The sequence below is a fragment of the Hyaena hyaena genome, unplaced genomic scaffold (genome assembly GCF_003009895.1).
Source record: "Hyaena hyaena isolate Hyena2069 unplaced genomic scaffold, ASM300989v1 scaffold_379, whole genome shotgun sequence".
Taxonomy (NCBI): Eukaryota; Metazoa; Chordata; class Mammalia; order Carnivora; family Hyaenidae; genus Hyaena; species Hyaena hyaena.
The window spans coordinates 659,316-681,741 of NW_024081011.1; the positions used below are offsets into that span (position 1 = coordinate 659,316).

Sequence of the window (22,426 nt, forward strand, 5' to 3'; positions counted from 1 at the left end):
CTAAGAATGCAGTAATAAGAAAACTAAATACACCTGACTAGAACAAAAGCACGCTACAGAAATTAACTTTCATTGCAATCGTCCTGAGTACCGAGTCCCGCTTCCATAAAACAAGTATCAAAATCAGTCTCATTATTCAACGTCACACCTCATGTCTTCAGCTACTTATAGAAACAACATTTCTCTTAAGACCAAATATGACACACATGAATAGGAACAGGCTTTTATTATGATCATGACTATTAGTTTACCAAAGTCCTTGACTTTATCCAAAACGCAAGCTGATATAAATGAAAATCACCAAACACAGACATTAGAAGTAAAAAAAAAAAAAAATTATTGTAATCCTTACACGCTATGCACACAAATAACATGGATATGATCTTCATCATTATGAAAGAGCTCAAAACTTCTCCTCTTTCAAATTACATAATGACCCCACTAGAATGCCTAGAATAAACAAAGGTTCCCCAATAAAATGTATTTAATAGGCCATCCACTAGAAGAAGTTCATCCGAAGCTCTAGCTCACAAAATTTTCAGTCAAGACGTTGCCACCGCTTTTGCGGAGGAGGGCAATCTCCCCACTGCGTTTTCTCAAAGATGGCTGATGCAAACGGCCCCTCATAACTACATAAAAATGGTTGCTCAGATTAAATTATGCAAATGTAGTTTCAAAATAACCTGCTCAAGTTTCAGCGCATTAAAGATGGACCTGCAAAGCATTTGCCATGTTATGCCTGGTTCCAGCGCAATTTCAGTGGGTTCTGAGGGGAGCAAACCTCAAATCATCCTTATTAAAAAAGTTTTTGAAACCTAAGCCCATAAACATCCATTCCCATGGGCACAATCACCAGCCTTGAACCTGGCCCCTTGAACACTAATCTGTCACCAATGCAAAACAAGGCAGGGCCATTAGGCTCTTCTTGAAGTTCCCATCCTGGACTGTTAGCAGAAGGAGTTCACCTTTGAAAAGTTCTTATCTCTCACAGTAACATATTTCAGAGATAGAATTTTCCAGGGTAAATCAGACACCGATCTACAAAGATATTTCTGTGAACATAAAATTCCTAGTTTTTTGTCCTATTTAAGTGATAGGAAAACACACGGTGATTACAATACCAAAGCAAACTCAATAAATCTAATGTGTAGCCTAATCTCAAGCCACAAGACATTTCTGGTAATAAGCACATTAGATGTTTTCCAGTTAATAACTGGTCAATTAGTTATTTTTTTTTTTTTTTTTTTTTAGTAAACGAACTTTTGCTTTAAACATCTCTTTCTCTGTTGGTTTATATTTATAGTAAGAACTAAAGATAAATTGTAAGTAATGATGTACCTAAACTGTCAATCACATTTAGTTAAATCCTAGCTGAAATAATTTGCAGCATCGGAACAAAAATAGTGTAACTCATTTTCATGTTCAAGTAGTTACCATCTTGTTAGTAGTTGAAAGTCAGATAAAATCGAATTAAAGCAAAAAGTTGTCACTAATGGAACTTTAGGATTCCACCAGGCAGAAAAGGGGAACCATTTTGTTCTGAAATATGAGACCAACGTCTTCTGCTGTCAAACTTGAATTTTCACTATTCTTCCTAAAGTCAATCTTTCAAACAATAATTAAAATGCCATTTACTTCCCCTTGCGCCCCATCGCTGGTTATTTCTCTCACTGCATTTTCACAGGTTTGTGTAACTCAAAGCATCAACACAGCAGCGCCCGCTCTGTTCCACAAGGTTGACTTCTCTGTACGTGGGAGCCTCCCTCCCGAATCGTCAGATCGTCAGTTTCACTCATCACTCCGACTCCTCTACATTTTTTAAACCCGTCTTGACTTCAGGACAAGCTGAGGAAAGCCTCCAGGAGGATAAAGATCCTTCAAACAAACCAACATTCTAGGCCTTCAACTGTCCAACAAAATCTCGAAAGAACTAATAAAATCTCCGCGTTCTGCTGCTGCGCCCCCAAAGGCTGGGCTGAACAGACCTTCTCTGAGCCCGGGGGCCACCCCAACCTACTCACCAGTTGTAAGATTCGCACAGCACCCGAATCGCAAGATGGTAACATTCATGCAAAACGGTGGCGTGGCTACGCGCTCTTCTCAAGGGCCTTCTTGAAAAGCGTCAACACTTCTTTCAGGGCAAAACAAAACGTGTTGTTTACAAACCCTCACCATCTTTTCCACCCAGTGCCACCGCGGACTACTCCAGGGGCACCATGATGGGCGGCTGCTCGGTGGCGGCATTTTCCTTACACACCCTCACCGGCGCGCACACACTCACGCACGGCTCCCCGCACACTCCAGCGGCCTCTTGGGACCACAGGGATGAACTAGAGTCTCTGGGCCATTTCCCCCCAACTTGAGCTATTTTCGTTCAAAACATCCAGGAACGCCCCTGAATATAAAAAAGGGATAAGGAAAAACAAACCTATTATCCCCCAGATAACTGGCTTCCCTATCCCCAACCTCAGGAACAGCCGGAATGACCCCGACTCTGCGCAGAGAGAGGACACGGAAACTTCAAGCGCAAGGCGGCCGCGCGGAGTTCAGCGGCGACGAGGGAGATGCAGCCTCAGCGCGCCCGGGTCCCCGCTCCCCTTCCCTCCTCTTACTTTTGGATGATCTGCGGCAGGCCGGCCGGGGGCGGCGGCGGCGGCGGCGGCGGCATCCCTCGCGGGCCTGTGGGCGCGGGGGCCGCGGGGGGCGCGGGAGCACCCGGCACGCTGCGGGCATCTCTGTCGGGTTGCTCCGGGCCGCTGGGATCCGCGTCCTGGCTCATGGCTGCGGCCAGCACCATGGGAGGCGAGGCCGGCCCCGGGCTCCAGGCGACAGAGCGCGCGCAAAGGGCGGCCCCGGGGCACGGGCGCTCACTGGCCGGGGTCCCCGTGCCCAGTCCCCTTGTCCTTCCCGGTGGCGCGGGGAGGAGACGCGAGGGGCGGGGAGGAGGCAGTCCGCGCGGCGCCGCCTCCTCCGCCTCCTCCGCCTCCGCCCGCGGCTCGCGGCAGCCCAGCCGGGCCACGCGGGGGCGGGGGCGGGGGCGGGGGGCGTCTCCCGGTCCCGCAGGAGCCGCTCGGCCCCCGGGAGCGGCCAGGTGAGCCGCGGAGCTCTGCGCTGGACCCCCGGGCGCGGCGCGCGCCAACCGCCCGCGTGCGCCCTCAGGACCGCCGGCCCGGCTCTCCGCAGCGCAGCGCTACCCCTGAGGCGGCGAGACGCACCCCGGCCGTTCGCGGGCCGCCGCGCTCTCGCCTCCGCCCGGAGCTCGGCCGCCTCGGGGTTGTCCCCGGGGACCGCGCGCGCTGCCTCGCGCGCCCCTGCCAAGCGGGCCGGACGGAGCGCGCCCGGGGCGTCCGCGCGCATCGCCAGTGCGGAGTGAGCGGGGCTTGGCACCTTCCGGCGCCTGGAGCCCTGCCAGCGACACCCTCGTCCGAAGGGCCCCACACCCGGACCCACCCCCAGTGCGGTGGGACGTCGAACCTCGGGTCTTAGAGGACCAGGCCCGAGGGCTCTCCACAGGGGCAGTTCCAGCTGATTTCAGGGGTCTCCAGAAGCAGCCGGTGGGGCCGCCGTGGTTTCTCTTCATTTTTTCCCCCGCTACGATCCCGGGAGCGCAGAGACAAAACCAAGTACACGTTTTATTCTTGTTATTTATGGAGGAGATCTCAGCAGAAATGTAAAGGATGAAAAGGAGAGAGTTCGCCGACCTCGCGCCGCCCCCATCGCTGCCTCTGTGGCTCTGGTCGCTGTCCCGGCGCCCGTGGGCACCAGTTCACCTGCACACGCCAGCTCACGGCCGAGGAGCGGGCATCTGCGCTGAGGAGCCACCCTCAAGGTGCAGCTGAATGTCCTGGCCCGCGAGTTGCAGGTCTGGGAAGGCATCTAGGAGCTGGGCAAAGCTCGTAGAGAAGTTATCCAGCAGATCCTTGGCCGTGCGTTGGGCGCACTAGCTTTCTAAATCCTGAAATTGGCCGCCCAGAGGAAGAAAAGAAAAAGCATCCCTTGGGTGCCTTGGAAGCCAGAGCGAAGGCCAGAGTGCCCCATGGCCTGGAAAGAAGTTTGCCGGGGGGGGGGGGGTCTCAAAAGCCCACGCGTCCTCCTCCCACAGCCACGTGAAGGAACATTCTGGGGATGGGTTCCCTGGAACGTGGCAACTAACGGGATTCCCTGAAAGATGCTTTCTTCTCTCCCCAGACTGTGAGTTTCTGTCAACTTTCCCCCGCAGGCTCAGGAAACAGCCTCCCTTGATTTCTGTCCTCCTACCTAGATTTTTACCCTCCCCCTCTCTCCTGCACATAAAAATCTTCTGTCCAGTCCCTCCCTCCCTCCCTCCCTCCCTTCCTCCCTTCCTTCCTTCCTTCCTCCCTCCCTTCCTCCCTCCCTTCCTCCCTCCCTTCCTTCCTTCCTTCCTCTCCCTCCTTCCTCCTACAAATAAAATGGTATGTCAATTCCTCGTATTAAAAAAGATAATTACAGTTCACAATTCAGAAAATGAGTCTTACTAAAAACCCAGGTACTGAGGCATTGATTGTTGTTCCCATTCTACAAATGAAAAGGCGTCAGGGTGATTTGCCCAACCATACACGGCTAGTAAGTGGCCATCCCAAAAAGAGTCTGCTGAGGCTGAGCGGTTAGTTCATCATCTCTATCACTAGCGTACTTGACTATAGTTTCCATAAAACTCCTCCACCCTCTCCACTCCTCCACTACCCTCCCCTACCCCCACTCCCCCACATAGGGCTCTGGTTGAGGGAATTGCCTGAAATTAACCTTGCAGCTCTTACAGAAACTAAAGTTAAAACTTTCCATATGCTTGCATTAAAATTTGCCTCTGAGGGGCACCCGGGTGGCTCAGTCCGTTAAGCTTCTGACTTCAGCTCGGGTCATAATCTCACAGTCAGTGAGTTTGAGCCCCGCATCGGGCTCTGTGCTGACGGCTCAGAGCCTGGAGCCTGCTTCAGATCCTGTGTTTCCCTCTCTCTCTGCTCCTCCCCCTCTTGCACTCTGTCTCTCAAAAATGAATAAAAGTTTAAAAAATTTTCCCTCTGAAAATCCTCAAAACAGATCTCAAACTTCCGGAAGCTGAGTGCCTAGGTGTCACACTATTGATATACCTATATCCATCCCTATAACACTTCTACTGGCATAAAAGAGAGAGAGAGAGAGGATGAGAGAGATCATATTATATGAATGCAGCTCTCTACATCTCAAAAATAATGCCTTAGCATAAGTGACAAAATAATAACAATGGATAAATCTAAGTATTCATTGGGTTTTTCTTTGCACTTTTTTCTGTAAATTTGAAATTTTCAGAGTAAAAAATTATAATTACTAATTCACAGATTGTTTTCAGAAATCCCATTTACAGCTTAATATTTGCAATTTATGTGTTACATAATAACTGAAATTTACATGGAAGCAGATACAAATGGAGAGGGAAACACTGCAGCAGAAACCCAAAGCTTGTTCGTGTTTTACCTCAAATCCCCAAAAATGTTGTCCAGGATAATAGCAAACAAGTATACTAAGCAGTTCCAATGAAAAATGTTGTTTAACTTCTGTTTTCTCGCTTCTTTCCAGAAAGAATGACAGAGATCTCCAGCTGGGGGGTGCAGCCATTTAAGAAATGGCAGCACCCTTGATTTTGTGCCCTCCCCAGCCCCACCCCGCCAGGGAGTGCTTCACAGTTACCAAAGTGAGAAAAAGGCTGTGTGAGTCACCTTGACAAATGGGGAGCATGACTGGGAGGTGAGGGCTGGTAACATTTCTCTTTGTTCCACTGCCGGAAGCATCCTGTCTGTCCTGATCTTCCAGTAAACTAGGATCAGACAGTGAGACTTTTGCTGTCTATGAATATACTGAACATTTAATAGGAGTCAGCCGCTAAGTGCTTTCATAGATACTTACTTCATACTTGCAATAGCCCATGAGGTCACTACTGTTATCTATGTTTTGGAATTGAGAAAACTGAGGCTCAGAGGCTGCAAGAACTTGCCCGAGGTCACCTGGCTTTTAAGGGGCAAAAACAGGACCGCAGTTCGGTGATCCGGTTGCAGACCTCTCTCCGCTGCCTCAGTGACAGACATGGAGATGAAATTCCACCCGTCTTCTTTTGCTGTGATCTTGCCTGTGTCTTCCAGTGAATGTAAAATGCCACCTGCATTGTGGCTCAACTCTGCCCAGCATATTTACCCAAATCAGTAAAATAATAGGAGGGATCCAAGCTGACATCTTACAAGCAAGGAAATGCAGAGAAATTAAGCAACTGGGCAAGGTAGTAGGGAGACGAGGGAATTGGAACCCAGGTCTCCGTTACTTACTAGGGTCATTCTCAGACTTGCCACAGACTCTACCCTGCTTCCTAATATGAATTAAGTGCTTACTGGGTTCCAGACACTAGTTCTAGGAGCTTGTTGGTATTGCATTTCATTTAGTATCACCATTTTGTAGACAGAGAGCTTAATGAGCCTGTGTCCAAGGTCACTGGGATAATAAACAGTGGGGAGCTAAGCTTCAAACCCTGGTCTAGCTCCCTGCAACCTCCTGACCCTCTGTTCAAAGGGGAACCAGCCCAATTCTCAGCGGTGATTGTAAACATTCATCTCTGCCGATGAGATCACTTAATAGGTACTGCTATTCCACATGTGCATATTATTACTGTTGCTTTTTAATAACAGTTTACTTACTGTATTGTAAAGTTTGATCATTTTCACCTAGTGCTGGTGAATCTGGAGAACACAGACATTCTCATACACTATGGGTGAAAATGTCAGTTGCTACAACCTCTTTGGAAGTGAGTTGGCAGTGTCTGTTAAAATTGCACAAACAAACTGACTTAGTTACTTTTCCAGGAATTTATCCTATGTGTTTATACGTAGCAACAACCAAAGCCCCATATACAAGGGAGTTTATCCTGACATTGTTCATAATAGCAAAAGCTAGAAATAACCATAGTGCCAAGCAGTGGGGAACTGGTTACATCAAGAGTGGTCCCTACATGCAAGGGAATACAATGTAGACCTTAAAAAGTAGGGGACAAATCTGTACAGGCTCCCAGGGAGAAATTTCCAAGATGTGATACTAAGTAGAAAATGTAAGCTCCTCAATAGTATGATTCAATATATGTAAAATCAAAGATCATAAAATATTTAATGAAAATCATACAAGAAATATATTAATAATAGTTATAACCTCTCCGGGCACCTGGATGGCTCAGTTGGTTAAGCATCCGACTTCAGCTCAGGTTATGATCTCACAATTTGTGGGTTTGAGCCCCACGTCAGGCTCTGTGCTGACAGCTCAGAGCCTGAAGCCTGCTTCAGATTCTGTGTTTCCCCCTCTCTCTGCCCTTGCCCCGCTCGTGCTCTCTCTCTCTTTCAAAACTGAATAAACATTAAAATAAAAATTTTTAAATAGTAATAATCTCTACAAATTGGGATGGGGCAAGAACTTTATCCTTTTGTGGTTTTTTTTACATTTTTAAAAAATGTTTTATTTATTTCTGAGAGAGACAGCGTCAGCACAGAGCCCAATGCGGGGCTCGAACCCACAAACTGTGAGATCATGACCTGAGCCAAAGTCGGACTCTCAACCGAATGAGCCACCCAGGTGCCCCTCCTTTTGTGATTTTTTTATGTTGTCTGAATATTTGAAATACGATTTTATTGCAGTATACATATCGTTTGAAAATTTTCTACTATAAACCTGTGTTTTTTTAATTAACTAAGTACAAAACTTAATTATTTCTTCAACTAGTAATTCTTAACAACACTTAGCACATTGGTAGGATATTTATTTCTAAAGCAAAAATTCGTCTGGAAAAATGAAGAAACACATTGGACAATGTATTGTCCAGAGCAGCCTTTGATATCCTAACAACCCAGTAGAGATAGTTGAATAGTTAACTTATAAGTTGTCAGCAGTCATGTTGCTACAGTTGCAATTTACTAGTTTGACAATTATGGATAAACAATCAGCCTATCAAGGTGAGTCACAACATAGTAATTGTTATCTGGGGGTTAATGATAACAGTTACTGCTTTTTTGAGTATTACTCTATGCCAGGCTGTCTTAAGTACATGCTGTTTCTCATTTAATCCTTACAATCACTTTACCACGTGGTTGTTTTTGGTCCATTTAAAAAATGGAGTTCAGCCACCTGGCCAGCTATTAAGTGGAGGTGCTGCAGATCGAACCCCAGTCCTCATTATCCCTGGGATGGAACTTTTAACTACTCTGCAAGGTGGCATGGTGCGTCTTGGTATAATGGGCTTTTGAGACCAGAAGTGCCTCTGCTAAATCCTGGCTGGATATCTCCAAAATCTGTCTCCAACATCTCTCTCTTTCATCTCCCATTTCTCCACATGATCTGGATTCTCTTCTCCATCCCCCTGAGGGGATCTATATATATATAGATATATATTTATCTATATAGTGACCCTTTTCTCAGAGGAATGGCATAATCTTGAACTCCCTGAAATCCCTGGATATGTTTTCAAACAATCATAAAATAAAATCCTGTGCCGGCTTCACTAAGGATTGCCTCTCTGAAAACCCAGGAGAGGCAGCGGCTGAAGGATGCTGTTTAAAAATAATATGGTTACTCATGGAACTGGATGCACATTTGAATTTGAAGGAGACAGTCAGGGAACTTTAGCTGAGGAAAAGTGAGGACATGACCCATGAGGTTCTTTTCTGCCTAACGACTCACAGGGAAGGTCCCTCATTGGCTGCGAGGAAAGGCTTAGCCTCCATCTTTCTGGTGGTGGATTTAGCATCTAGGCCCCTTGTTTTCTAATGAGCTGCGCAGGTGTTGTATTATAATCACGGTAGCAGGTGCCTGGGAATCCAGAAAATCTAGGTTCTGGACCACGAGATGTATCGATTATTCCCAAACAGAAAAGCAGTTCTCCCAAACCAAGAGTGACCTCAGCATCTTTGCCCTGAGCCCAGGTTGCTTGAGCTCTGTCCGTCTACCACTTGTCCAGTATCTGGCGAAAAACCTACAACTGTGGTTTGAGTCCAGAATCCCAGCGAGCTGAAAGCAGGCTAGGGCAGGGTTACATGGACATCACTTCTGGAAAAGAATTTTGAGCTGTGCTTTGAAGGATCCAGAAAATGGCTTCATCCCCTTTACTATTTCTAAGAGAAAGCAGCAGGATATAAGAAGGGGTGTTATAAGTCACAGCTGACTTTGGGGGGGGGGATGGGAAATGATGGCGGTATGAAATGAATGTGGGAGAAATGTTAGCTGGTGGCTAATTGCATTATTTAAGTTCCATGGGGCTCCACACCCCCCTTGGAGACCCAGGTTCTACACAGTGAGCTTAATCCCTGGGGAATGTCACTGTCATTCAGAGGCTGGTACTGTGACTCCCGGCCCCAGCCAAGCAAAACAGCCCTTCTCAGAGTCAGGGGATTCCTTTATCAAGCCTCTCCCCCCCCCCCCACCAATCACCTCCTCTGTCTTCTCTTATCACCGGGGCTATCTGTCTGTCAGACCAGTTGGTCGTCAGGGAATAAACATCTCAGGCTCTTTGCCCACCGGTTCGGGGATCAGGTGACCATTATGGAAGGCAATACCAGAGGCCTTTGCATGCCAGCATGACGCCAGGAACAGTGAGAGCCCGTGATGTGCTGACCTCACTGAGTGGGCACCCTTGCAGCTGGCCCGGAGCTGGTGGACTAGTGCCACTCCCTGATGTGGCACCTTTGGTCATCCCAGGGCTACCCCATGCAGGAGACCCTGTGGAGCCCCTCCCAGCATGGACTCTCCATGAGAGAAAAGCTGGATTAGAAAACCAGACCCAGGATCTGACGTTAGGCAAGTAACTTTACCTTCCCGAGCTCCAGTGTTTCCCTCTGAAAACTGAGAGTAATAGTGCCCACTTGGTAAGGTTACTGCGAGGATTAAATATAAAGCACTTAAGAGATTGGTAAGAGGACTTACACTTTCAGCTATACAATGAATAGGTCTTGGAGCACCCGGATGGCTCAGTGAGTAGAGCGTGCAACTCTTCATCTTGGGGTCATGAGCGCCAGCCCCATGATGGATGTAGAGTTTACTTTAAAAAAAAAAAAAAGAGGAATGGGTCTGGGGCTCTAATGTAAAACATGGTGACAAGAGCTGATAACACAAAGATGAGTCTGTGAAGTGGTGGATGTGGGGATTCCAACCAGATGGTGGAACTCTTTCACAATGCATACATACATCAGATCATACCGTGTCTTACATGCCTTACAATTTATATGTCAGTTATACCTCAATAAAGCTGGATTTTTAAAAAAAATGTAAAGCACAAAGACCAGTGTTATCTGGCCTATGAATGGGGCTTAGCAAGCTGTTGTTGCCTGATTTTAACGTAATGATGACTGAACTTTCCACTGGGGCATCAGTGATCACAATACAAGATCACAGTCTTCTCTTGAAAGGGGGAGGGTGATCTGAGTCAGGATGGCAGTCACCTTCTGCCTATAAAAGCCCCAGGATGAAAGGATAGACTTGTAGGAACCATCTGGAAGGGAAGCAGGGGAAAGGGAGTGTTGTCAGAGCACACTGTCGGGAACCTGTAGACCTGGCCTTGGGTCCTGGCTCTGCTTCTTGCCGGCCAGAGACTTTGACCTTGCTTCCTGAGCTCTCCACCCTCCCTTTTCTCAGCCATGAAATGGGGATAACAAATTGTTCCTTCTTTGTTGCGAGGCTGAGCACAAGGCTGGCCCAGAGTCATCTCAGTACAAGTGGCTGTGATGACGACCTGCTTGATCACAGAACACCAGGCAGCTCGGAAAATTCGAATCCAGTAAGAAGAGGGCCCCCAAGAGAGTGCAGGGGTGAGGGGTGTGGTTTGGTTTGGTCTTTGGAGGTGGGGGATTTATTGGGGATGGAGGGTTGCTGGGGGGTTGCCTGCTCCTTGGAACGTTTCACTGAGGAATGTCACTTCTGATGATTTAAAGAATCCCGAAGAAGGCCTGTTGGGACTGGGGAGGGATAGGGTTTCCCCTATCACATGTCTGCTTCACTCTGCTCCTCTGTCCCCAGAGAAGAGCAAGAGCGCCTGTCTAAAATGTCTAAGGGAGTGTTATGCGTTGAGTGGCGTCCCCTAAAAAGATCTGTTGAAGCCTTAACTCCTGGCATCTGTGAATGCGACTTTCTTTGGAAATAGGGCTTTTGCAGATACAGTCAAGTTAGGTCATTAGGTGGCCCTCGTCCAATATGACTGGTGTCTTACAAGAAGAAGCCAACTTAAACATAGATTGCACAAGGAGGAGGCCGCCACGTGGCCACGTGACCCGGCTGCAAGTCCAGGAGCCCTGAGCACTGGCAGCCAGCCCCGCAAGCTAACAAGGGTTCTCCCCTCCACGTCTCAGATAACCCTGCCCACACCTGGATTTCCGGCCTCTGGCCCAGAACCTGGGGGATAGATTTCCGTTGTTTTAAGCCATCTAGTTCGTGGTGCTTTGTTATAACAACCCAAGGAAACTAATACGGGGAAGCCAGGGACTTGGGGGGAGGGAAGAGCCGAGGGATGGTGTTCCCTTGATCTGAGAAGCCAGGAAACCAGATCAAGGACTGCACAGCCAGAGGAGCCTCAGAGGGCTGAGCTCAGTTCCAACTCCCAGGCCACAGAGGCAGGCAAGCTGTTTGGATGAAGTGACAGTAGGAGACAGGAGAGATGTCTGCACAAGGATGTTGGCTCTGACGATCTGGAAATCTGGGGTGGTGGTTTTAGTTCCGCTATTGGTTTGTCTGTAGCAGTATCATTAGGGACACTCTATTGCCTGACTCTGTTACCTAGCTACTGTGTGCTTCAGTTTCCTCACAAGGAGGTTCGTAGGTTGTTGTGAGAGTTGTAATGCTGTATGTGCGACACACACTATGTTCTTCAGAATTCATCTGTGGAATGAATAATTTATGTGAGTGTTTAGCACCATGTCTGCCAAAGTTAGGCTCCCCGGGAAACAGACTCTGAGACAGAGGTGGGTAGGGCTGGTTGTGCTGCTCCAGAAATGGATACTTGTGGAAGCAAAGAAAAGGAATCAGGGTTGGGCAGAAAGAGAAGGGGTCTGTGATAAAATCTCCATTGAGACCTCAGCCAATCCCATGGAAATTCTGCAATGGGGGTGACCCTTCAGAAGTGGCAAAATGGCTCTCAGCATTTCCACATCAATACCCACTTCCCCGGCCCAATCAGACCTAACAGAAAAGTGAGTGCACCTCACCCAGTGGTCCTAACAAAATCCTTATTACATTTTGTTGGCTCTGACTGGATCATGTTCCTATGTACGAATCCATCTATGGCCGGAAAATGTGATGCTCTCATTAGCCAAGCCAGAGCCACATGCTCATCCCTGGCGCCAGAAGCCCATCAATGCCACCTGAAACATGAGGGTTGAAAATTGGAGAGTCTGGGGATGCCTGGTTGACTTAGTCAGAAGAGCATGCCACTCTCAATCTTGGCGTCAGGAGTTCAAGCCCCATGTTGGGTGTAGAAATGAAAGGGAGGGAGGGAGGGCGGAAGGAAGAAGAAAGGAGGGAGGGAGCGAGGGAAGGAAGGAAGAGAGAGGAAAGAAGGAAGGAAGAAAAAGGAAGGAAGAGAGGGAGTGAGGGAGGAAGGGAGGAAATCAGAGCATGTATGACTCCCTTAGTGGCAGATCTAAGGATGGCAAGAATGAGTGAATGCTGGACGGTGAAAGCCTGACAAACATCTATCTATTCTTTAACTGGAAAGGATGGTATACAAACAGCTTTCATTATGACCGGTGCCTACTGAGAATGAATACCGTGATATGGAATGCAACATGCATTTCAGGGTGTTTGACGCAGAGGAAAGTATTCAAAACATGTTTGCTAAAAAAATTTAAATAAATATGCAGGGGAAAGAAAGCATCCACTGCGTGATCCTCAAGCTGTTTTAAATCTTAGCCCTAGAGAGGCTTCTGAGATGTTGGATTGTTGTGTTTCTTATCTGGATGGTGGTTTTGTGGATGTGTTGTAGAAATTCAACAAGTTACACATTTATGATTTGAGTCTCTTTCTGCATTGGTTATACCTTAATAAAGTTTCTTCAAAAGGTAAAAAAAAAGAAAAAGAAAATTTCACATAGTCTGTGGCACAGATAATAAGACAGCATTCTTAAAATAAATAAAATGAAGTAAATAAGATGGCATTCTTTCCTCATGTTCTAGTCTTTTCTTTCTGTCCATAATCTTGGACAAGTTACAGCCTCTCCATTGCTGGCTGTTCATTAAGAACAGTTTCATCAAGGATGATTTTTATGATAACTGAGTGTTCCTAAAACCTACTTGCCATCAACAATTCAGATTTAGTTTTTAAGAGTGTGTCATGAAGTTCATTTCAATGTGAGTTTTTTCTTTTTTTTATTAAAAAAATGTGTTTATTTTTATTTTTTATTTTTGAAAATTAGAGAGACAGAGCACAAGTGGGGGAGGGCAGAGAGAGTAAGGGAGACAGAAGCAGGCTCTAGGCTCTGAGATGTCCCCACAGAGCCCAACGCAGGGCTTGAACCTGTGTACCATGAGATCATGACCTGAGCCGAAGTCAGAAGCTCAACCAACAGAGCCACTCAGGTGCCCCAATGCCAGATTTTCCATGTATATTTCAAATTAAGGTTCAAGGATTCAGATAACCATTTTTTGTTTTGTTTTTGCTAAGCTAGTTGAAAATAAGTGGTGGGCACCATAGCAGTTCATCCCTAAATACCAAGTATTCCCAAAGCACAATGATAATTTTCTCTATAACCACAATATCAAGACATGCAAGAAATGTAACACTGATATAATAATATAGTATTATTTTCTCTAGGTATGCAAATGTTCCCAGTTGTCTAGATAATGTTGTTTATATTTTCTTTTTTGTTTAAATCTATCATGCACATTTTATGTATTGTATTTGTTTTTCTCCTTAGTCTGCTTTACTCTACAATACTTTTCACACCTTTTTTTTTTTTGTCATTTATAACATTGACAATTTTGAAGAGTCTAGGATTTACAGAATTTATATTCCTTTTTTTTAAAGTTTATTTATTTATTTTGAGAGAGAGCAAATAACCTAGGGAGGGGCAGAAAGAGAGGAGGAGAGAGAATCCCAAGCAGGCTCCATGCTGTTAGCACAGAGCCTGATGCCAGACTCGATCCCATGAACCCTGAGATCATACCCTGAGCCTCAATCAAGAGTCAGTTGCTCAACCAATTGAGCCCCCAGATGCCCTGCAGAATTAATATTTTATATTCTGGATTTGTCTTATCATTTTCTCATTACTAGCTTCAGCTTAAAATACTTTAACAATAAGACTACACAGGTGGTATTTGTATATTTTCCATTCTTCACACAAGGCGGCCCATCATGCCAGTTTATTCATGCCAACTTGGCGATGCGAAGTTGTCTCCCTTGATTGAAGCAGATCTCATCTCTTTCCCTTTGTTAGAAATCATCTTTGGCCTGACACTTCAAGACCATGTAAGTGTCCTATTCCTCAATAATCATTCACCTGCGGTTTTAGCATCCACTCAAGATCATTGCCAGAACCAGCTATATATAAGGGTTTTCTAATTGAATCAACTCATCTCCATTTATTAGATGATCACTTTTGTAAAGAAAGAACATACCATGTGTTCCCCTGTCTTTTTCTTCTCTCTTCTCTCTCCCTCCCTGCCCCCTTTTCTCTTTCATGTGCATGTAATATCTACATACTTACTTTCCTTTTCACAAAAAGGTATTTAAGGGCTGTCATATACCTTTTTAAAAAATTGTCTGTTTTGTCCATTTTTATATTGCCCCCGCTTATATTTTATATTCTTTCCCCTCAATTTTAAGTCCTCTTCACATATTAGAGAAATTAAGATCTTTATCTCTGATATAGGTGGTGAATATCTCCACCTAGTCCAGTATCTCTGTTCTGATTTTGCTATTATATTTTTTTGCCATGCTGATGTCTCTTTTATTTATTTTTTTTGCAGAGAAATTCATCAGTCTTTTCTTCTGTTGCATGTATTTTGAGTCTGTGTTAGAGCTTAAAAAGTTCCCCCACACTGAGATTATTTTTAAAATTCTCCTGTTTTCTTCCACTACTTGCATGACTTTCTTTTTTACACTGAGACCTCTGATCCATTTGGAGTTTCTTCTGGTGTAGAGGGTGAGGCATGGATCCAATTTTATCTTTCTCCAAGTGGCCAACCAGTTGCCCCTTATTAAAAGAACCAGCTTTTCCTCTGTGGTTTAAGATATTATCTTTATCATATGCTAAATTTCCATATGCACTTAGGTCTATTCCTGAACTTTCTATTTTATCCTAACAGTCTGTTTATTCAGTTACCAGTTTTAATGATAGATTCTTTATAATATTATTTATTGGTTGACAAACCTAGTTTCTCACAGCTCTTCTTTTTTGGGGTTTTTATAGCTATGCTTGTGTGTTTAGTTTTCATATGAGTTCTGGAAACAATTCCTTTAGGGAGAAAAATGGGTCTTTTTATTAGGATCGTGTTAACATTATAGACTAACTTGATGAGAATTACATCTTAATGATGTTGAACTATCCGTCAAAGAACAAAGGATGCCTTTTGTTTGGTTCAAGTCTCCTTTTACGCCTTTTGGGAGTGGTTTAAAGTTTTCCTCAGAGAGGTTTCGACAATTTTAGCAGTAGTAAATAAAACACTTGACACTCTAGCAGATCAAAGCACAAGTTTTATTACGGAAAAACTGATACTAGAAGAGAGAACAGAGCCAGGCAAATCACCACGTTGACACCAGCTGCCAGCTTCCCAGCCCAGAGGGCTGGGAGACCTGGAGCCAGATGGAGAAACAGCCAGGACAGAAGGTAGCACCCAGGACATCTCTCCTGGGACTAGTCACCACCCTGCTGATACCTGGGCTTGTAACGCCCTCGGGATTCCCGGTTACTTATGTAGCTGGCTACTTTCAGAGCCAAGCCTACCTCTTATACACTGTCTTCTCATCTGTGGCAGTATAATTCATGTTCTAGATGCCTAGGACCACAATATCAGGTAAATAACTCCCTCACAAGCTGTGTTGGAATGTCCACGTCATTCACATATTAGTTTATTCCTAGTTTCTGCTTTTTTGTTTCTATAATAAATCAAGGTTTCTCTTTCATTATTTCCTCTAACTGGCTATTGTTCACATAAATATAAACATATTTGCACAGTTGTATCTATACTTTATTCGTCTCCATAAAAATGTACATATTCTACAGAATTATTTGGCTTGTGTTAGTTTTATCATTAAAACTTTTGAGTTTTCCAATTGTATGATCATGTCACCTACAAATAGAGATAGTTTTATTTTTTTAATGTTGAATCTTATGCTTCTGTTCGTTTTCTCTTGTCGAGTTGCACTGGTTAATATCTCTGATATTAAGTTAAATAGCAGTGGACATACTGGCCATCCTCACCTTGTTCCTGACCTCACGTGCTTATTCATTAAATAAGATGCTGTCTTTAAGAATGAAGTATACTTTCTGAATATATACATTTATTATATTAAAATTAATTCATTAATTCTTGTTTTTAATATTTTGATTATGAATATTTAGTTGGAAGGTTTGTAATATCTATAATATATAATTTTCTCATGAATTTATTATTATGGTAAATTATATTAATGAACAATATCAAAGCATTCTTGTATTACTGGAATAAATCCCACTTGATTATGATATGTTTTGGGGGAAGAGGATTGCTTGGGTTTTTTATAGGTTTTTCTATTATATTTTTAAAGAATTTTAAATGTTTTATGTATTTTTGAGAGAGAGAGCAGGGGAGGGTCAGAGGGAGAGGGAGATACAGAATATTTATTTATTTTTAAGTTTATTTAAGCAGTCTCTATACCCAATGTGGGGCTTTAACATTGTTTCAGTAAAAAGTTCAAGTGCACGTTTAGGGCTGTTTTAAGAAATATGAACACTTTGGCTTTCATTATTACATCAGATGAAAAAAGCAATTCAAAGAATGGTTTTCAGAGGAACTTGGGTGACACAGTTGGTTAAGCATCCAACTTTGGCTCAGGTCATGGTCTCACAGATTGTGGGTTTGTGCTACATTGGGCTCTGTGCTGACAGCTCAGAACCTGAAGCCTGCTTTGGATTCTGTGTCTCCCTGTCTCTCTGCCCCTCCCCTGCTCATGCTCTATCTTCTCAAAGATGAATAAATGCTAAAACTAATTAACTAACTAACTAACTAAATAAATAAATAAATAAATAAATAAAACAAAACAGAAAACCCAAAGAATAGTTTTCATCTCTTACTATAATTAACAACAAAACCAAGTAGAAAAATAAAAGAATGTATTTTATTTTTTTTAAGTTAATGTACGTATGTAATCTCTACACCCATTGTGGGGCTCGAACTCATGACCCCTAGGTCAAGAGTTAGCCAGACAGACAGACAGGTGCCCCAAGAGAATGTATTTTATTTTATTTACTTATTTATTTATTTGGGAGAGAAAGAGAGTGTGTGCACACACAAGCGAGGGAAGGGCAGAGGGAGAGACAGAGAGAGAGAGAGAGAGAAAATCCAAAAACAGGCTCCACAGAACCCAGAGCTCAACAGGTCAGTGTTGTGGGGCAGCGGGAGCCTGCAAGGCGCACGGGGGGGCTCAAGCCCACGATCCTGGGATCATGACCTGAGCTAAAATCAAGAATCGGACACTCAACCAACTGAGCCACCCAGGTGCCCTGAGAATGTATTTTAAGAGTATTTTATGAGACTTCTTTTGTTTAACTTTTCTATCTTTACTATGGACAATTTTGATAAATTGTATTTTCTAGAAAATTGTGAATTGTATCTACATCTTCAAGTCTATTCACAAAAATAGTGCAAAATAGTCTTATTTTTAAAAGTCCCTCCATTGAGGACAGCACTTGTTGGGATTCTAACAATAAATAATATTCATTAAATAAATAAATAAACATTTTTTAAAAATAAATAAAATAAAATCCCCTCTTTCCTAGTGGTTATTTTGTTCCCGTCACTTATTTTGTGTGTTTTGCCTTCTTCCTTTTTTTCATTAGGTAAACTCATGGTTTATGTATTTCGTTGTGTTTTTCAAGGAACCAGCATGTGGATATGTTTACTATTTCTGCTATTTTTCTACTTTTTTTTTTAACTCATTAATCTCTGCTTTAACAGTTCCTCTTTCAGCACGATGGAATAAGCCTGCTGTAGCCTATTTGACTCGCAAAAGTAGACAGGGAGCAGGGTCTTGGCCCAGAGGAGTCTCATTCACAGATGGTGAGAGAGTAAGCCTAACAGAGATTCAGGGGCTTGCCACCTCAGTGAATTGATAAGGATCCAGTGGTCTGGGGCCCTCCCAGGACATCCCCTCCAAAGTAACAGACAAATTATTGTCTTGTATCATCCACCATGAAAATGAAACACAACACTTGCTTGCCCTCTTTGAGTCCTGCTGGCAGCGTATTTATTCTACACTTGGGCTACTGCTCTGATCCATTCATGTGTCAGGTGACACATAAGGCTGCCAGGTTCGTTTTGTTTTGTGTTTTTAAGATCTTATTTTGTAAGTAATCTCTACACCCAGAGGGCAGCTCGAACTCATGACCCCGAGATCAAGAGTCGCACACTCTACTGACTGAGCCCAGTCAGGTACCCCAGGGCTGCCAGTTTTGAAGGCACTGAGAAGAGGGAAGGACTCTGCAATAGGTCCCGCCTGTGGGGCAAGTCACCCTGTTGCTTGGGCCACATGGTGCAGGAGACCCTATGGTGCTAGAGGGGTTTATGGAAGGAAAAGATACTGTGCAGAATTTATTATAAGCCGCAGTCAGAGAATCACAATACACACACCTGAATTCTGGAGCAAGCCGTGACATGCACCGCAGAGAACAGCACACCATATGAAAAATACCTAAGCCCTGGTAGAGACAGAGCCTCTGATCTGGCTGACCATGGAATATCAAGTGACTATGTAGCAGAAATGCTATATTATATTTCTACTCATGTGTAACAAATTATCACAAATGTAACAGCTTAGAGGAGCACAAATTTGTTAGCTCATAAATGGGTAGGTCAGAAGTCCAGAGTGACTCAGATGGGTTCTCCTTTTAGGGTATACAAGGCCAAACTCAAGATGTTGGCCTGGCTGAGTTCTGTTTTTAAAAAAAAAATCAGGGGAGGGTTACCCAAAGCAATCTATGCATCCAATGCAATCCCAATCAAAATTGCACCAGCATTCTTCTCAAAACTAGAACAAACTATCCTAAAATTTCTATGGAACCACAAAAGACCCCGAATAGCCAAAGTAATATTGAAGAAGAAAACCAAAACGGGAGGCATCACCATCCCAGACTTTAGCCTCTACTACAAAGCTGTAATCATCAAGACAGTATGGTATTGGCACAAAAAGAGACACATAGACCAATGGAATAGAATAGAGAACTCAGAATTGGACCCAAAAGTGTACAGCCAACTAATCTTTGACAAAGCGGGAAAGAGTATCCAATGGAAAAAAGACAGCCTTTTTAACAGATGGTGTTGGGAGAACTGGACAGCAACATGCAGAAGAATGAAACTAGATCATTTTCTCACACCATGCACAAAAATCAACTCAAAATGGATAAAGGACCTGAACATGAGACAGGAAACCATCAAAACCCTAAAGGAGAGAGCAGGAAACAACCTCAACCGCAGCCATTTCTTACTTGAAACATCTCCAAAGGCAAGGGAATCAAGAGCAAAAATGAACTATGGGACCTCATCAAGATTAAAAGCTTCTGCACGGCAAAGGAAACAATCCATAAAACTAATAGGCAGCCAACGGAATGGGAAAAGATAGTTACAAATGACATATCAGATAAAGGGCTAGTATCCAAAATCTATAAGGAACTCCCCAAACTCCACACCTGAAAAACAAACAATCCAGTGAAGAAATGGGCAGAAGATATGAACAGACACTTCTCCAAAGAGGACATCCAGATGGCCAACAGACACATGAAACGATGCTCAGTATCCCTCCTCATCAGGGAAATACAAATCAAAACCACACTGAGATACCACCTCACGCCAGTCAGAGTGGCTAAAATGAGCAAATCAGGAGACTATTGATGCTGGCAAGGATGTGGAGAAACGGGCACCCTCCTGCACTGTTGGTGGGAATGTAAACTGGTGCAGCCTCTCTGGAAAACACTGTGGAGGTTCTTAAGGAAACTAACAATAGAACTCCCCTATGACCCAGCAATAGCACTGGGTCTAGCACTGCTAGGAATTTACCCAAGGGATATAGAAATGCTGAGGCATAGGAGCACATGTACCCCAATGTTCACAGCAGNAGTTAATGTATTTTTCAATCTGGAAATTTTGGTCTTTATCTGGGATATTCAGAAAATATATATTGAATGTAATGTTGAAATGATTGCACTTGATTCTGTTATCCTGCTTTTTGTATTAGATGTGTCCCATCTATTCCCTTTATTTTTTTTTCTCTTTTCCTGTCTTCTTTTGGATTGAAAATTTTTAAAATTTTATTATGTCTTCATTATTAGTTTTAGCTAAACCTCTTTATATCTCAGTGATTGCTCCAGGGTTTGAAACATGCATCTTTAACTGATAACAGTCTACTTTCAAATAATGTAACCCACGTCACATGTAATGTAAGAATAGTATACTTCCATTCACCTCTATTTTTATGTTATTATCATACCCTTTACTTACACATGTTATAAATTTCATAATACATTCTTATAGTTTTTGCCTTAACCAGACAGTTATCATTTATTTATTTATTTTTTTTTTAATTTTTTTTGTTTTATTTATTTCTAGGAGAGAGAAACAGCGTGAGCAGGGGAGGGTCAGAGAGAGAGGGAGGCACAGAATCTGAAACAGGCTCCAGGCTCTGAGCTGGCAGTCAGCACAGAGCCCGACGCGGGGCTCGAACCCACGAACCGCGAGATCATGACCTAAGCGAAAGTCGGACACTTAACCGACTAAGCCACCCAGGCGCCCCCAGAAAGAGAATCTTAAGCAGACTTCACACCCAGCGTGGGGCTTGATCTCAAGACCTTGAGATCATGACCTGAGCTGAAATCAAGAGTTGGCCACTCAGCTGACTGAGTCACGCAGGCATTCCCAGGCTGCTGAGTTCTTATCTGAATTCAGGTTGTTGACCAAATTTAGTTCTTTGTGGTTGTAGGACTGGTGTTTTGTTTTGTTTTGTTTTTAACATTTTTTTACATTTTAACATTTATTATTTTTATTAAATTTTTAAATTTTTTTAATGTTTTATTTATCTCTGAGAGACAGTGTGAGCAGGGGAGAGTCAGAGAGAGAGGGAGATACAGAATCTGAAACAGGCTCCAGGCTCTAAGCTGGCAGTCAGCAAAGAGCCCGATGCAAGGCTCAAACCCACGAACCATGAGATCATGACCTGAGCCAAAGCTGGATGCTTAACTGACTGAGCTATCCAGGTGCGTCCAAATTTTTAAATATTTATTTAGTTTTGAGAAAGAATGCTCACAAGCATGAGTGGGGAAGAGGCAGAGAGAGAGAGGGAGACACAGGATCCCAAGCAGGCTCCAAGCTGTCAGCACAGGGTCCTACACAGGGCTCGAACTCACGAACCACAAGATCATGACCTGAGCCAAAGTCGGACACTTAACCGACTGAGCCACCCAGGCACCCCCGTAGGACTGTATTTGTTGGCTGTCTGGCAGAAGGCTCCCTCAGCATGTGAAGGTCACTGCCTTCCTTCTCATGCGGCCCCCACCATCCTCAAGCCAGCAGTACATCAAATTCCTCATTTTTCAAATCTCTCTCATTTTTTCTTTTGCTATCAGCCAGATAAAATCTCCCCATTTTGAAAGGCTCATGTCATGAGGTCAGACCCATCTGAATAATCATATTTTATGGTCAAATATGCTACATAACATAACAATCACTGGAGGCATATCTCGTCATAGTCACCTATTCACATAAAGATTCTCATTCCAGGGATTAGGGCAGGATATCTGGGGAGCCATTTTGGAAATGGTCCCTACCACCGCTGCCCATCACGAATTGGGTTATCTCAAACCCACGAGTCCCAAGCTCAGGCAGGTCTGCCAGCAATCCACTGCAGGACGGAAGCCGTACAACACGTGCTGGGACGGGCACGACAGAGGACACAAGCAAGCTGCGCTGTGGAACCCGCAGTACGTGTCCACGGTCACAGGGAAAGGTCCTCTATGACCAGCTGACTCAGAAGGCAAAGGCCTCATAGATGGGTCATTTGGTACACGACACCAAAAATGAACTGCCGCATGTGCTCCACTTGGGCTCAGCCCTGTGAGAGAGGTGTGCGGAAATCCTCCCAACGGGGAGAGCTTCGAGGGGTATATGCGGTCATCCACTCTGTGCGGAAACAGAGGTAGCCCAAGATAAGCCTGTGCACAGGTTCACGGGCAATGATG

General features: G+C 44.2%; 1 protein-coding gene across 4 annotated transcripts in view; it reads right to left on the reverse strand.

The window, feature by feature from the left end:
* RBM20 (RNA binding motif protein 20) overlaps positions 1–2,843 on the reverse strand; it is a 188,191-nt gene extending 185,348 nt beyond the window's left edge. For all 4 annotated transcript variants that reach the window (XM_039250732.1, XM_039250729.1, XM_039250731.1 and 1 more), the window contains exon 1: positions 2,613–2,843. In XM_039250732.1, the coding sequence (XP_039106663.1) occupies positions 2,613–2,797 (185 nt within the window). In that variant the 5' untranslated portion in view covers positions 2,798–2,843. The remainder of the gene's footprint in view (positions 1–2,612) is intronic.
* Between the last annotated feature and the right edge of the window lie 19,583 nt (positions 2,844–22,426).